The following is a 13,839-nucleotide window of genomic DNA, read 5'->3' on the forward strand; positions in this document are numbered from 1 at the left end:
TCCCCGTTACTGCCTCCCAGACCCGGGCCAGGCCCAGTTTCCAACTGGACCTCCAAGATGGGGCTCCCTCTCTTCACACCAAGAAGCAAGCACAGGGTCTCCCTGCAGGGCTGGTGGAACTGGACCCAGTCCTGGACCTCCTGCAGGAGCAGGCTCTGGGTTAGTGTTGGGGTTGTGGTTGGGGTTGGTGTTCAAGGTTAATGTTAGTGTTGGGGTTGGGGTCGGGATCAGGTTAAGGGATTTGGGGTTAGGCTTAGGATTTCAGGTGAGGGCTGAGGGGTTAGGGGTAGGGGAAGGGGTAGCTTTAGGGTTAGGGTTTTAGGGTTAGGCTTATTGCTAAGGTTAGGATTTGGGAGGAGGAGGAGGAGATAGGGTTAAGGCTAGGGGTAGGGATAGGGTTAGGTTTAGGTTTAGAGGTTAGGGGTCAGGACCAGAGCCAGAGTTTAGGGGTAGGTTTGGGGTTAGGGTTAGGGGAGAAGGAGGAGAAGGGTTAGGGTTAGAGGGGAGGAGGAGCAGGAGTAGGATAAGGTTAGAGTTAGCAGTTGGGTCAAGTTAAGGTTTGGTTTAGGGTTAGGGTTTGTGTTCTCGTTCTGGCTTGAGGTTCTGCTTAAGGCTAGGGTTAGGGTTAGGGGCTGGGTTAGGGTTAGGACTTGGGGTAGGGGTTAGGGTTAGGGGTTAGTGTTAGGACTAAGGCTAGGGCTAGGGCTGGGCTGTACGTGGGGGAGGGGGAGCCAGACTAGGATGAGCTGTCAGTTGGAAGATCCCAGTCCCTGCAGATGACAGCAGCCATGGGGTTGGAGGGGAAGGACACTACCCACGTGAAGGAAGGAAGACCCCAGTCCTGGAGGCTCCCTGGTGTGCGGGGGGTCCTGCCATCACTGGTCCCATCACCGGGAGGGAGAAAGAACCACTGGGAGTCATACATAGCTATGAAAGGAATAAAATCAAACACAAAGTAAGAATCAGCAGAATGCAGTAATCCAATCATAGAGGACAGTCAAATGTGCTTATACATATTCAAGAAATAATTCATGTTAGTTATAAATAATAAGTAGTTCATTTGTGTCATTATTATTATTATTATTATTATTATTATTATTATTATTTAGATTCCTGATATAAATGATGTTATATGGCATTTTCTTTCTCTTTCCGGTCCAATTCACTTTGAATGACATTCTTCAGGTCCATCCATATTGCTGCAAAGGAATTATTTTATTCTTTTTCATGGCTGAGTAGTATTCCATTGTATATATGTAACAAACCTTCTTTATCCAGGCATCTGTTGATGGACATTTGGGTTGTTTGCATGTCTTGGCTATTGTAAATAGTGCTGCTATGAACATTGGGGTGCAGGTGTCTTTTGAGTTATATTTTTATATATATGTATATAATGAAAGGTCATAATATATGAGTATCACTCATAAATGAATATTTTCCTAGTATCAATGTAAACATATCACAAAAAATTAATTTGCATAAATGTATAAAATGCTGCCCAGTAATACTATAAACTGATTGTCACTATATAAAATCAATATAGACAAATGTATTAAAAATACCCAATAGACAGGTCAAGATAAATAACACTGTGTGAATTTCAAAACACTGTGATGTTAATATGACTTTGTTATAGTGGCAAAGGCACTCTTTCATATGAGAGTATTTTGAGTGAAAAACTGCACAGTTTTAGAAGTGAAATAAGTATACTGTATGAACAAACTTTATAAAATTCAATATAGATAAATAACCCAAACCTTTAAAACTATTACATGATCAATACTCAACAGTACCTAGTGTATAGATAATGCAAAAACAGTGTCTTAAACTGTAATACTTTATTTAGCTCTAAAATACCCTGTGATCCTAACATGTATATTAATTATGAATATCAAAATGTATTTTTGAGAATTTCTTTTTGGTGACATTTTTACAGCCTATATATTCTGGCAAGTAAAGATCAAGATCATTTTCTAATTTATCTAAGATGAAACATTTATATCTCAAAATTAGTGAAATCCTTATTTGAATAAAAGTTACATTTAAATGTGAATTGCTGGATCATGTTAATCAGTCAATCAACCAATCAGTCTAGAATTTATCGAGCAAATGACCCTCAGTAATGATGCTTAAGACTTATGGTCCATTAAGCAGGACCAGGTGAGGAAGGCAATGAAAATGTCTTATTTACTTATTTATTTATGTATTTATTTATTTTTATTTAACATGTTTTATTGCTATTTTCATTTTACAAGGTGGTGTCAATTTCCCATGCAGAGCACAATTTTTCAGCTATACGTGAACATACATATATTCATTGTCACATTTTTTTCACTATGAGCTGCCACAAGAGCTTGTCTACATTTCCCCGTGCTGTACAATATAATCTTGCTTATTTATTCTGCATATGCCTGTCAGTATCTACAAATTTTGAACTCCCAGACTGTCCCTTCCCATCCCCCTCCCCCTTGGCAACCACAAGTTTGTATTCACTGTCTATGAGTCTGTTTCTGTTTTGTATTTATGTTCTTTTTTTTTTAATTCCACATAAGAGTGATCTCATATGGTATTTTTCTTTCTCTTTCTGGCTTACTTCACTTAGAATGACATTCTCCCAAAATGTCTTAATATTGCTTCTAATTAGAAGAATGGTGGATGATCTGGGGTCCACCTTCAACCACATATTATGCTCCTGGGAAATAAATAAATCTTATGGGATTGTCAGCTAGAATCCAACTTAGATGTATGATTTGAAGCAGACCACTTAATTTATTGTTTTTATGTGTATAAAGTTAAGACTGTATCAATTGTAAACAATTATCCAAATCTAATATCTATGCTCACTTCATTCCATGAAGTCGAGGATATCACAGACAGCAATGCCTCTTTCAAAGAAAAGCGGTAAATCTAAAATGCTGAAAATTGTATTATCACTTTTAATAATGTATTAAATATTTCAGTGTAAAAATTGCCACACATAATACGAGAGAGCGTGTGTGTATCCTCCATGTATTTAAAAGCATGAATCACTATCAATGGAATCATTCTATCAGTTTGCCACATCCTCCTCTAATTGCTCACTTTTGGTGGTGATCAAAGCAGACCTGGGACCAGGTGACGCAGTGGACTGCAGCAGTAGCAAAGGAAGGGAGCTCCTTTAGTAATGACAGTCCTAGAAGGCAGTTCTGAGGTGATAGTTGTGTTGACATGTAAGTAACTGATGAGCAAGAAAAGTCATGGGAATGGTCATGTGAAAAGCCCTGTAGGTCAAAAGGACAGGAAGGCAAAAAGTCTTCATGTCTAAGGGAGAGAAGGGCAGACATAGAAACAGACCTGAAGTGGAAAGAGAAGCCAAGGAGAGAATACAGAGTCTTCTGGGCTGTGATAGGTCATCTAGAAGCCTCACTAAGGATGCTGAGATACCACTAGGTTAATAACATTATCTGATTTAAATACATACCGGACATACTCTGACTGCTATGTGGAGGATGGAGAGTAGGGGAAAGACTGAAGACATGGAGATCAACTATGAGATATTTTTCATTGTCTCAGTTGAGAGATGTTAGTAACCTCAGCAGTGGAAGAGACAGCTAAATTGGAGACTAAAGAATAGCATGAGAATACATTTTAAAGTAAGCTGGGTTTGCTGGTGGTGTGTGTGTGGGAGCCGAGTGAGAGGACATTGGACTGTCCTTTATGATTGGATTACCGCATTCTGCTGATTCTTATTTTGTGTTTGGTTTTGTTCCTTTGATAGCTATGTATGACTCCCAGTGGTTCTTTCTCCCTCCCGGTGATGGGACCAGTGATGGCAGGACCCCCCGCACACCAGGGAGCCTCCAGGACTGGGGTCTTCCTTCCTTCACGTGGGTAGTGTCCTTCCCCTCCAACCCCATGGCTGCTGACATCTGCAGGGACTGGGATCTTCCAACTGACAGCTCATCCTAGTCTGGCTCCCCCTCCCCCACGTACAGCCCAGCCCTAGCCCTAGCCTTAGTCCTAACACTAACCCCTAACCCTAACCCCTACCCCAAGTCCTAACCCTAACCCAGCCCCTAACCCTAACCCTAGCCTTAAGCAGAACCTCAAGCCAGAACGAGAACACAAACCCTAACCCTAAACCAAACCTTAACTTGACCCAACTGCTAACTCTAACCTTATCCTACTCCTGCTCCTCCTCCCCTCTAACCCTAACCCTTCTCCTCCTTCTCCCCTAACCCTAACCCCAAACCTACCCCTAAACTCTGGCTCTGGTCCTGACCCCTAACCTCTAAACCTAAACCTAACCCTATCCCTACCCCTAGCCTTAACCCTAACGACTCCTCCTCCTCCCAAATCCTAACCTTAGCAATAAGCCTAACCCTAAAACCCTAACCCTAAAGCTACCCCTTCCCCTACCCCTAACCCCTCAGCCCTCACCTGAAATCCTAAGCCTAACCCCAAATCCCTTAACCTGATCCCGACCCCAACCCCAACACTAACATTAACCTTGAACACCAACCCCAACCACAACCCCAACACTAACCCAGAGCCTGCTCCTGCAGGAGGTCCAGGACTGGGTCCAGTTCCACCAGCCCTGCAGGGAGACCCTGTGCTTGCTTCTTGGTGTGAAGAGAGGGAGCCCCATCTTGGAGGTCCAGTTGGAAACTGGGCCTGGCCCGGGTCTGGGAGGCAGTAACGGGGAGAGGGAGGAGAGCAGGAGAAGTGGGGCCGAGGGGAATGGGGCCGAGGGAAGTGGGGCCGAGCGATGTATCCCCGGCCCGGGCCAGTGGTAGTCCTGGTTGAGTGTGGACCCGATTGCTGGTGGGGTGGTGGCGTGGTGGGGTGGGGGCATTGGGGATGGAGACCTGGCAGGGTGGGCAGGGCAGGCAGGGCGGGCAGGGCGGGCAGGGCGGGCAGGGCAGGTAGGGCGGGCCGGGGGGGGGGGGCGGGCCCCTGCCCGGCCCCGCCCCCCCAGCCCGGTCCGGCCCTGCCCCACTGTCCAAGGGCGATACAGCAAGAGACCCCGCCCCAGCGTCCGCCTTGCGGGCGGGAGGAGGAGGGGCGCGCACGCGCAGACGCGCAGACGCGCAGACCCCGGAAACCGCCCAGAGCGTGTAGAAGCTGGGCGAGAGCCGGGTGTTCCCGGACCAGCTCCCGGAGGAGGAACGCGGCCTGGGGTCTAGGCCGCCGCGGGTCGTTGTCTCCGCTGCCGCCGCCAGGCAGGTAAGGGGGCGCTGGTGGGGTCGCGCATGTCGGGGAGTCGCCGGGTGAGGCCTGGGCTGTGCCGTTGGGGAGGCGCACAGGGAGGGGTGTGTGGGTGAGGTCCCGGCCGCGCTTCCCGTTAGGGCCCTGAGGCGGGTCCGGGCTCACAGCCCTCGTTCGTAGTGTACCCCGCCTCCCCACATTAGTAGCCCCTGAACGCCGCGTCTCCGCTGCCACTTATGCCGGGGTTTGGAGAAGCAGGTGCAGCTCCGGGAGGTGGGAGGGCGCCTGATGGCCCCGGAGCACCTGCGACCGGCTCTCAGACCGTGGCCTGCTCCCAGGGGGCGGGTGCGGTGCGGTCTCGGGGCCGCGGCGGCTGCGGCCGCGGGGGATGGGGGCTGCCCGGTGCGAGCCCCTGGATGTGTACCCTAGTCCCGCGCGGCCTGGACCCCGCCGGTCTTGCTTCCCCATGTTCATGGGGTGCACGTGTCGCAGGCAGCCTTCTCCTGGGAGGCGGGCGCGGTGCTGTCAGGTGGCGGGGGGTGGTGGGGGGCGGGGCCACTGAGACTCCCCCCCCAGGGGCGCGAGGTAACCGTTACCTGAAGTCACTATTGTTTTACTTTCCCAGGGGCTCCGGCGAAAGGATGAGGGGCGAGTTCCCATCCCGATCTCGGAAAGCAACCAAAACGGCAGCAGCGTGGCCAACCTGCCGCTGCCTCCGGCGGTCCACGAACCATTCAAACCTCCCGCGCCGAGAGGTACCCGGCGATCGCGATTGGCTGAGCTGGACCAGCGCCCCTGGGCGGGGCCGGCCCCCACGCGGCGGTCACGGGTCCCGCCCCCACGCAGCGGCTGCTCGTCCCGCCCCGCTGGTGCGCATGCGCGGAGTCCCCACAGGAAAGAGTCTGCGCACACCCCCGGCCGGCCTTCGTCTCGCGCCGCGGCTGCGTCCCCTGTCCTCGGAGGCTTGTCGGCTCGGCGAGACAGCAAGAGCTGCGGCCGGCAGGGGGCTGTGCGGACCCAAGGCGGCTGCGGTGGCGCCGGCCTGTGGAAAATGCCAGCAGGCGGCGCTTCGGTTCGTTGCTCCCCGCCCCCCCCACCCCGGAACCCCGTGCGACCGCCGGGGAACAGCCCGCCCACGCAGGGAGTACCGCAGCGAGACGCTTCGGCGGGAACGAGGCCGACGGCCGGCTGTGCCGGTTGCGCCCCTGAGGTGAGTACGGCGGCGGCGGCGGGGCGCGGGGCGCGGGGTGCTGGAAGGAGGGGGATGCGGCGGCTGCCTCCCGGGGCCCCCGCGGGGGGAGGGAGGCCCCACGGGCCTCCGCGGGGCGGGGAGTGCGGGCGTCGGCACTCTGGGGGCCTGGGGCCATGGCTGTGGGCGCAGTTGAGCACCTCGGAGCCCTGGTCGCTCCCCACCCTGAGCACCCTGGAGTCCTTGTCTCTCCTCACCCTGGACACCACGGAGCCCTTGTCGCTCAGCACCCTGAGCACCCCGGAGCCCTTGTCGCTCCCCAACTGGGTACCCAGGAGCCCTTGTCACTCCCCACCCTGGGCACCCCTGAACCCTTTTCGCTCCCCACCTGGGCACCCCGGAGCCCTTGTCGCTACCCACCTGGGTACCCAGGAGCCCTTGTCACTCCCCACCTTGGGCATACCTGAGCCCTTGTCACTTCCCACCTGGGCACCCCGGAGCCCTTGTGGCTCCCCACCATGGGCACACCTGAGCCCTTTTCGCTCCCCACCTGGGCACCCCGGAGCCCTTGTCGCTACCCACCTGGGTACCCAGGAGCCCTTGTCACTCCCCACCCTGGGCACCCCTGAGCCCTTGTCGCTCCCCACCGTGGGCACCCCGGAGCCCGTGACGCTCCCCACCATGGGCACCCAGGAGGCCTTGCCGCTCCCCAACCTGGGAACCCCGGAGCCCTTGTCGCTCCCCACCCTTCCCGTTGCCCCTAAGTTGTGGCCCCGCTGCTTGGGCGCTCCGGGGATGGGCGTGGAAGCCTCAGTGGGGCTTGGCCCACCACCAAGCCTGCCCCGCACCTGGACTCTTGGAGTCGCCTGCGCCCTATGGGGCCAGAAGGGGCTGGTGCGCGTGCCTCCCGCCACCCCAACCCACTGATCTGACTCCTATATGATTTGGAAAAAGTCCCATGTCACAAGGTAGGTTCTTTTTCCATTTTAGGAAATTATAACACTCCTTTGACAATTTCGTTTTCTAGTAGTTTCTTTGATGTGACATAGGCATGATTTGATTGTTTGGAAAGGCTAAGCCAACCAAATGTATAGTGACATTTAGGTCCAAGGCCGAAAAAATCAGTTTCTTCCTACCACCGATTATGCTGTGCACATGAAAAGCATAAAAGTTGCAAAGAGAGGCACCCTTTATTGCAGATCTTTAGGCTGCTTAGTGGCTCGTTTGGCTAGCATAGGAGTTACAGAGAAATAGGAAAGACATCGCCTAATGTGTTCTGAAAGGTGGCTTTTTGTACAAGTGTATACTCTGCCCTTCAAATTCTTTCGGGATCCTTTTATGCAATATAAAATTGAGTGTGTAAATATATATATTTGTGTATAATATATATTTTGTAGAATATACCTATGTATATGTCGAATGGAACATATATATACTCCATTCAATGTATCATGGTAGTAAAGAACGATGGAGAACATTAGTTTTCTCAAAGATAGACTATGAGTAGCTTTGTTTCTGGAATAAGTGAAATAAGCTTTTCATCCTCAGTATCTTTGCTTTGAAAATGGGTGTGACTTCTGCTCATTCCCAGCTCCAGTGTTCCTTCTGCCCCTCTGTGTCTCTCAGCGCCTGTCTTCTCTCTCTCTCTCTCTGTTTCTCTCTCCCTCTGCCTGTCTGTGTTTCAGTCTCTCTGTCCCTTTTCCTGGATGCATGTGCGTGTACATGTGCGGACGTGACAGGCCCCCCAGGCCTCTGACCTGCTCGTGCTTGAGGCAGGCCCCCCCACCCCAGCCCAACGTGACTGCCCACCTCTACCAGCAAAGGGAAGGGGATGTGGGGCTATACCCGGGTGGGATCTGAGTGGTGGCCTGGGCTGGTCGGGCCTGCCCCGGGCCTCCCTCGGTTACCTTTGGGTCCCTGTGGCCAAAAGGCCAGAGGCGTCTGGGGTGAGACCTGAGCCAGCACCGGCACCGCTGGCCCAGCCCCTGGCTGCGGGCCTTCCGGGCACCGCGGCCTCGGGGTGTTGGGACGCAGCAGAACATGGGTGACTGAGTTGAGCTGAGTTCACCAAGCGGGTGAGCCGAGTAGGGGCTTCTCGACAGAGTGGGTGCCCGGTGACCTCGGGTCTAAGTTCTGTTGGGTTCGGTTGCCAGGGAATTAAGGTCACTTCCTGGGATCCCCTTCCCCAAGCCTCCTCCTTCTGTAGAGCTCCCCAAGGGCCTCTCTGGGCTGCTGACTGCTCACCTCCCAGCCCATGCCCTGTTCGCACACAGTGACGCCAACTCGGCCCCCCTGCCCAGGACCCTGCGGAGGCCTGGATGCAGCCAGGGCGCCAGCTCTGAGGACGCAGCTGGGTTCGGACCCGGCCCGCCGTCGTCCGCAGTGCTGTCACCCTGGACGAGCTGCCTGCCTCTCAGGGTCTCCCCAGTCCCCCGTCGGCACAGTGGGGATCATCCTGGCCCCTCCTTCCCGGGGAAGCCATCGTGTCTCCAGAGGCACAAACACCTGCCTCACCTGTCAGTCCCGCGGGCTGGCATCACAGGGAGCTCGCGCGCAGACTCAGCAAAGGGAGGGCCCCAGAGAGGGCTGGCGGAGCGCAGAGCACACCCCACACAGCCTGGGTGGGGTCTGCCCTGGGGTCCGGAGAAAGTCACTCCCCTTGCCACCTGCTTCCCAGCTCCCTGTCGGGGCGGGGGGTGGGGAGAAACTGAACATAACTGTGACTTCGTTCTCGCTGGCATACCACCTCCTGGGTCACTGTGTCATGTTTAGATTCAGGCCCAGTGTCTCATCTCGGCCCCTCGGGTGGGCTGCCCCACAATGCTCTCTGCTTTTATGCCTTCTGGTCACGTTTCCTCGTGTGAGCCCCCACCACACCCTCCCCTGCAGGGTGGATGGACATTGGGACCTGGTTGTGACATGCAGAGTGACGTGTGAAAATGGGCGTGACTTCCGCTCGTTCCCAGCTCCGCTGTTCCTTCTCCCCCTGTGTCTCTCAGCGCCTGTCTTGTCTCTCTCTCTCTCTGTTTCTCTCTCCCTCCGCCTGTCTGTGTGTCAGTCTCTGTGTCCCTTTTCCTGGATGCATGTGCGTGTACATTTACGTGCGTACCTGTTTATTTCTGGGTTTGTAATGTTAGGGCCCGGGGCAGGTCACTTCTGAAAACGCCTTGATGACATACTGATTGTTTTCACGTTGCTGAAGTAAAACCTTCTTTGCAAGTTGTGCGAGCACTTTGGTGGGGTCAGCTGTAAGGATCGGCACTGCCGGGGAAGGGCTGCTGCGCCTGTGGCCCTTTGATGCGTCCTGCACACTGTTTCCCTGGAGAGGTGTGTCTGTTCTCTCATCCATCCGGGGGATCTGCTGGGGCCTCTGCCTCCTCACGTTGTCACCAGGGCTGGCTGTCACCAGGCTAAAGCCCTGCCAGCGTCATGGTGACCAGTGCTGTCTCCACAGTGTATCTGTCTGCCTGTGTCCTCCCCCGAGAGGTCGAGCACGTCTAACGCACACTGGCCACCTGCTGTGCCTCTCCTTGGATCTGCGTGTGTGTGTTGTTTGTTTAGAGCGCTGGGTTTCGAGAGGTTTTTGGACCCCGGGGATGTGTAGCCTTTCTCCAAGCTTGGGACCTCGCGGGTCGTGGAGTCTCTTTCCGGGTATATTTCTGGGCTTTTGCTGGTTTCTTGGTTTGTGTGCTTTTGTTTTTGCCCCAGGAAGAGCTAAGCATCTCCCTTCTGTCTTGTGGCTGTGGCGTCCCAGGGGGAAGAGCAGCGCCTCCCCCGAGGTTATGCAGAGAGTTACCGAAAGGGCTTCATTTTGCACATGACATCTTTAGCCCACCTGGATTTCCCTTTCCAATAATCAAAATGCGATTTCAAGTGAAAACAAAAGAAAACACCACCAGCCCCCGCTTAAGCCACGTGGGCAGGCACGCAAAGCCAGCTTTCCTGTGGCTTCATTGACAGGGAACACCCAGGAGAGGTAAAGACACCCAGAGGGGAAGAGGACTCGGGGCTGTCAGGGGCTGGGGGGTGAGGGCGTGGGGGGCAGTGCGTGCTGTGGATCCAAGTTTTTACTTTGAAGAAAGGAATGGTGTGAGCCTGCAATGCAGTGATGCTCGCACGGCATCGTGAAGGCACCTGGTGCTCCTGAATTGCAGAATTTCAGAGGGACAAAGTCTATATTTTATTAAAAGAAACTTAAAAAGGCAAGATAAAGGATGCCATAACCGATATGAAAGAAACAGAGGCAAGTGAAAAAAAACCAAACACAAATCACTTCAGGGGAATGGAAGTCATGGTCGGGTGCGGGAGGGGATTCACGGTGGGATTTTGAAGAAGAAGGTGCGGGTGGGCGCAGAGGGGGCTCATCCCCAGGGGCTGCTGACGCCTGAACTGGCTGTCCGTGGCCCAGCGGTCCAGCTGCAGGTGCAGCATCTTCAGGACCTTTGGAAGCAGCGGGAGCTGCGGGACCTTGAGGAGCAGCAGGAGCTGCGGGACCTTGAGGAATAGCAGGAGCTGCAGGATCGTCAGGAGCAGTGGGAGCTGCTGGAGCGGAAGGAGCTGCAGGAGCTGCAGGATCTTCAGGAGCAGCGTTAGCTGCTGGAGCTGCAGAAGCTGCAGGAGCAGCAGGAGGGAGCTCGGGGTCTCCTGCTGGATCCTGATGGTCCTGGTTTTGGTCTGTGGCATCTTCCCCTGCCCGCGCCTGCTCTGGATCTGTGACTGTTGGAAGTGGAGAGAGCTTTCAGTCTCGTGGATGCGCTCGCTCGTGCTTTGAGAGAGGAAAACCTGAGCCACGTGCCTCCCTTTCCGTGGGCCTCTTCAAGGGCGGACATCTTCCCAGAGCTTTGCGGACAGCTCCCACCCAGCAAGTGCCCACAGGATGTGTTTTGTGACTGAACTCTTGTAGGCAGGTGGTCTGAGAGCAATGTTTGCTCTGGTGCCAGCAGCAGCCTCTGGGGACGCCTCCCTGTGTGGCCCAGCCCTCGGCCCTCCCTGAGGTGCGCAGTTTCACCAGCCCCGCCCTTCTCACCTTGGGGCTGTGCCTCGGTGGGCTCCTGGTCCTCCACCTGACTCGCAGGGAGCTGCTCCAGGTCAGAGCCGGGTCTGCTGAGCTGCCTGTCAGCCGCGGGCAGGACCCTGGCGTGCCGCCTGGGCGGTTTCTGGGGAGGAGGCCGTCGTGGTGGCGGGGACCCCTCCGTGTGCAGACTCACCCGGAGCTGGTGCTGGCCCTGAGAAGCGTGCAGCGGCCCCTCGCTCGGGGAGGCGGCGTGGGTGTCCTGATCCAGCGGCTCCTGCAGTGTCCGGCTCTGCAATGACAGTGAGCGGCAGCGGGCCCGGCCCGGAGGTCTCAGAGCCCGGCCCGGAGGTCTCAGAGCCCTGCCCGGCCAGGACCACTCCCGCTTCTGCCCGCTCGACCCTCTGCTGCCCGATCAGACTGGGACCTTGTTCAGCTGAGACGGCCACCCGGGAGGGAAGAGACACAGCCAGAGGGCACGGGCTTGGACTGCTGCGGCAGGTCCCTGCCCGGCTGGCCACAGCCCAGCCCGCCAGCTGGGACCCGGGGTGCGGACGTGACAGGCCCCCCAGGCCTCTGACCTGCTCGTGCTTGAGGCAGGCCCCCCCCACCCCAGCCCAACGTGACTGCCCACCTCCACCAGCAAAGGGAAGGGGATGTGGGGCTATACCCGGGTGGGGTCTGAGTGGTGGCCTGGGCTGGTCGGGCCTGCCCCGGGCCTCCCTGGGTTACCTTTGGGTCCCTGTGGCCAAAAGGCCAGAGGCGCCTGGGGTGAGAGCTGAGCCAGCGCCGGCACCGCTGGCCCAGCCCCTGGCTGCGGGCCTTCCGGGCACCGCGGCCTCGGGGTGTTGGGACGCAGCAGAACATGGGTGACTGAGTTGAGCTGAGTTCACCAAGCGGGTGAGCCGAGTAGGGGCTTCTCGACAGAGTGGGTGCCCGGTGACCTCGGGTCTAAGTTCTGTTGGGTTCGGTTGCCAGGGAAGTGAGGTCACTTCCTGGGATCCCCTTCCCCAAGCTTCCTCCTTCCGTAGAGCTCCCCAGGGGCCTCTCTGGGCTGCTGACTGCTCACCTCCCAGCCCATGCCGTGTCCGCACACAGTGACGCCAACTCGGCCCCCCTGCCCAGGACCCTGCGGAGGCCTGGATGCAGCCAGGGCGCCAGCTCTGAGGACGCAGCTGGGTTCGGACCCGGCCCGCCGTCGTCCGCAGTGCTGTCACCCTGGACGAGCTGCCTGCCTCTCAGGGTCTCCCCAGTCCCCCGTCGGCACAGTGGGGATCATCCTGGCCCCTCCTTCCCGGGGAAGCCATCGTGTCTCCAGAGGCACAAACACCTGCCTCACCTGTCAGTCCCGCGGGCTGGCATCACAGGGAGCTCACGCGCAGACTCAGCAAAGGGAGGGCCCCAGAGAGGGCTGGCGGAGCGCAGAGCACACCCCACACAGCCTGGGTGGGGTCTGCCCTGGGGTCCGGAGAAAGTCACTCCCCTTGCCACCTGCTTCCCAGCTCCCTGTCGGGGCGGGGGGTGAGGAGAAACTGAACATAACTGTGACTTCGTTCTCGCTGGCATACCACCTCCTGGGTCACTGTGTCATGTTTAGATTCAGGCCCAGTGTCTCATCTCGGCCCCTCGGGTGGGCTGCCCCACAATGCTCTCTGCTTTTATGCCTTCTGGTCACGTTTCCTCGTGTGAGCCCCCACCACACCCTCCCCTGCAGGGTGGATGGACATTGGGACCTGGTTGTGACATGCAGAGTGACGTGTGGAAATGGGCGTGACTTCCGCTCGTTCCCAGCTCCGCTGTTCCTTCTCCCCCTCTGTGTCTCTCAGCGCCTGTCTTGTCTCTCTCTCTCTCTGTTTCTCTCTCCCTCTGCCTGTCTGTGTGTCAGTCTCTCTGTCCCTTTTCCTGGATGCATGTGCGTGTACATTTATGTGCGTTCCTGTCTATTGCTGGGTTTGTAATGTTAGGGCCCGGGGCAGGTCACTTCTGAAAATGCCTTGATGACATACTGATTGTTTTCATGTTGCTGAAGTAAAAACCTTCTTTGCAAGTTGTGCGAGCACTTTGGTGGGGTCAGCTGTAAGGATCGGCACTGCCGGGGAAGGGCTGCTGCGCCCGTGGCCCTTTGATGCGTCCTGCACACCGTTTCCCTGGAGGGGTGTGTCTGTTCTCTCATCCATCCGGGGGATCTGCTGGGGCCTCTGCCTCCTCACGTTGTCACCAGGGCTGGCTGTCACCAGGCTAAAGCCCTGCCAGCGTCATGGTGACCAGTGCTGTCTCCACAGTGTATCCGTCTGCCTGTGTCCTCCCCCGAGAGGTCGAGCACGTCTAACGCACACTGGCCACCTGCTGTGCCTCTCCTTGGATCTGCGTGTGTGTTTTGTTTGTTTAGAGCGCTGGGTTTCGAGAGGTTTTTGGACCCCGGGGATGTGTAGCCTTTCTCCAAGCTTGGGAC

General features: G+C 55.8%; 2 protein-coding genes across 2 annotated transcripts in view; one reads left to right on the top strand and one right to left on the bottom strand.

Moving 5' to 3' along the window:
• The first annotated feature begins 4,747 nt into the window (after positions 1-4,747).
• Positions 4,748-13,839, top strand: part of LOC140697254 (uncharacterized) — a 69,017-nt gene continuing 59,925 nt past the window's right edge. Inside the window, exons 1-3 of the mRNA XM_072964033.1 lie at positions 4,748-4,819; positions 5,101-5,205; positions 5,813-6,397. Of these exons, the coding sequence (XP_072820134.1) occupies positions 4,748-4,819; positions 5,101-5,205; positions 5,813-6,397 (762 nt within the window). The remainder of the gene's footprint in view (positions 4,820-5,100; positions 5,206-5,812; positions 6,398-13,839) is intronic.
• Positions 10,539-12,500, bottom strand: LOC140697472 (uncharacterized). Its single transcript, XM_072965304.1, has 3 exons — positions 12,120-12,500; positions 11,403-11,679; positions 10,539-11,092 (listed from the first exon to the last, which is right to left on the bottom strand). The coding sequence occupies exons 1-3, from the start codon at positions 12,252-12,254 to the stop codon at positions 10,560-10,562; spliced, it is 945 nt and encodes a 314-aa protein (XP_072821405.1). The 5' UTR covers positions 12,255-12,500; the 3' UTR covers positions 10,539-10,559.

Source organism: Vicugna pacos, chromosome 7 (genome assembly GCF_048564905.1).
Source record: "Vicugna pacos chromosome 7, VicPac4, whole genome shotgun sequence".
NCBI classification, from domain to species: Eukaryota; Metazoa; Chordata; class Mammalia; order Artiodactyla; family Camelidae; genus Vicugna; species Vicugna pacos.

Excerpts from the sequence above, each read along its gene's own strand:
- LOC140697472 (XM_072965304.1), bottom strand. The coding sequence starts at position 12,254 with ATGTTCTGCTGCGTCCCAACACCCCGAGGCCGCGGTGCCCGGAAGGCC. Across the intron at positions 11,680-12,119 it reads TTGGCCACAGGGACCCAAAG|AGCCGGACACTGCAGGAGCC; the intron begins GTAACCCAGGGA and ends CTGTCATTGCAG. Across the intron at positions 11,093-11,402 it reads CACCGAGGCACAGCCCCAAG|TCACAGATCCAGAGCAGGCG; the intron begins GTGAGAAGGGCG and ends CACTTCCAACAG.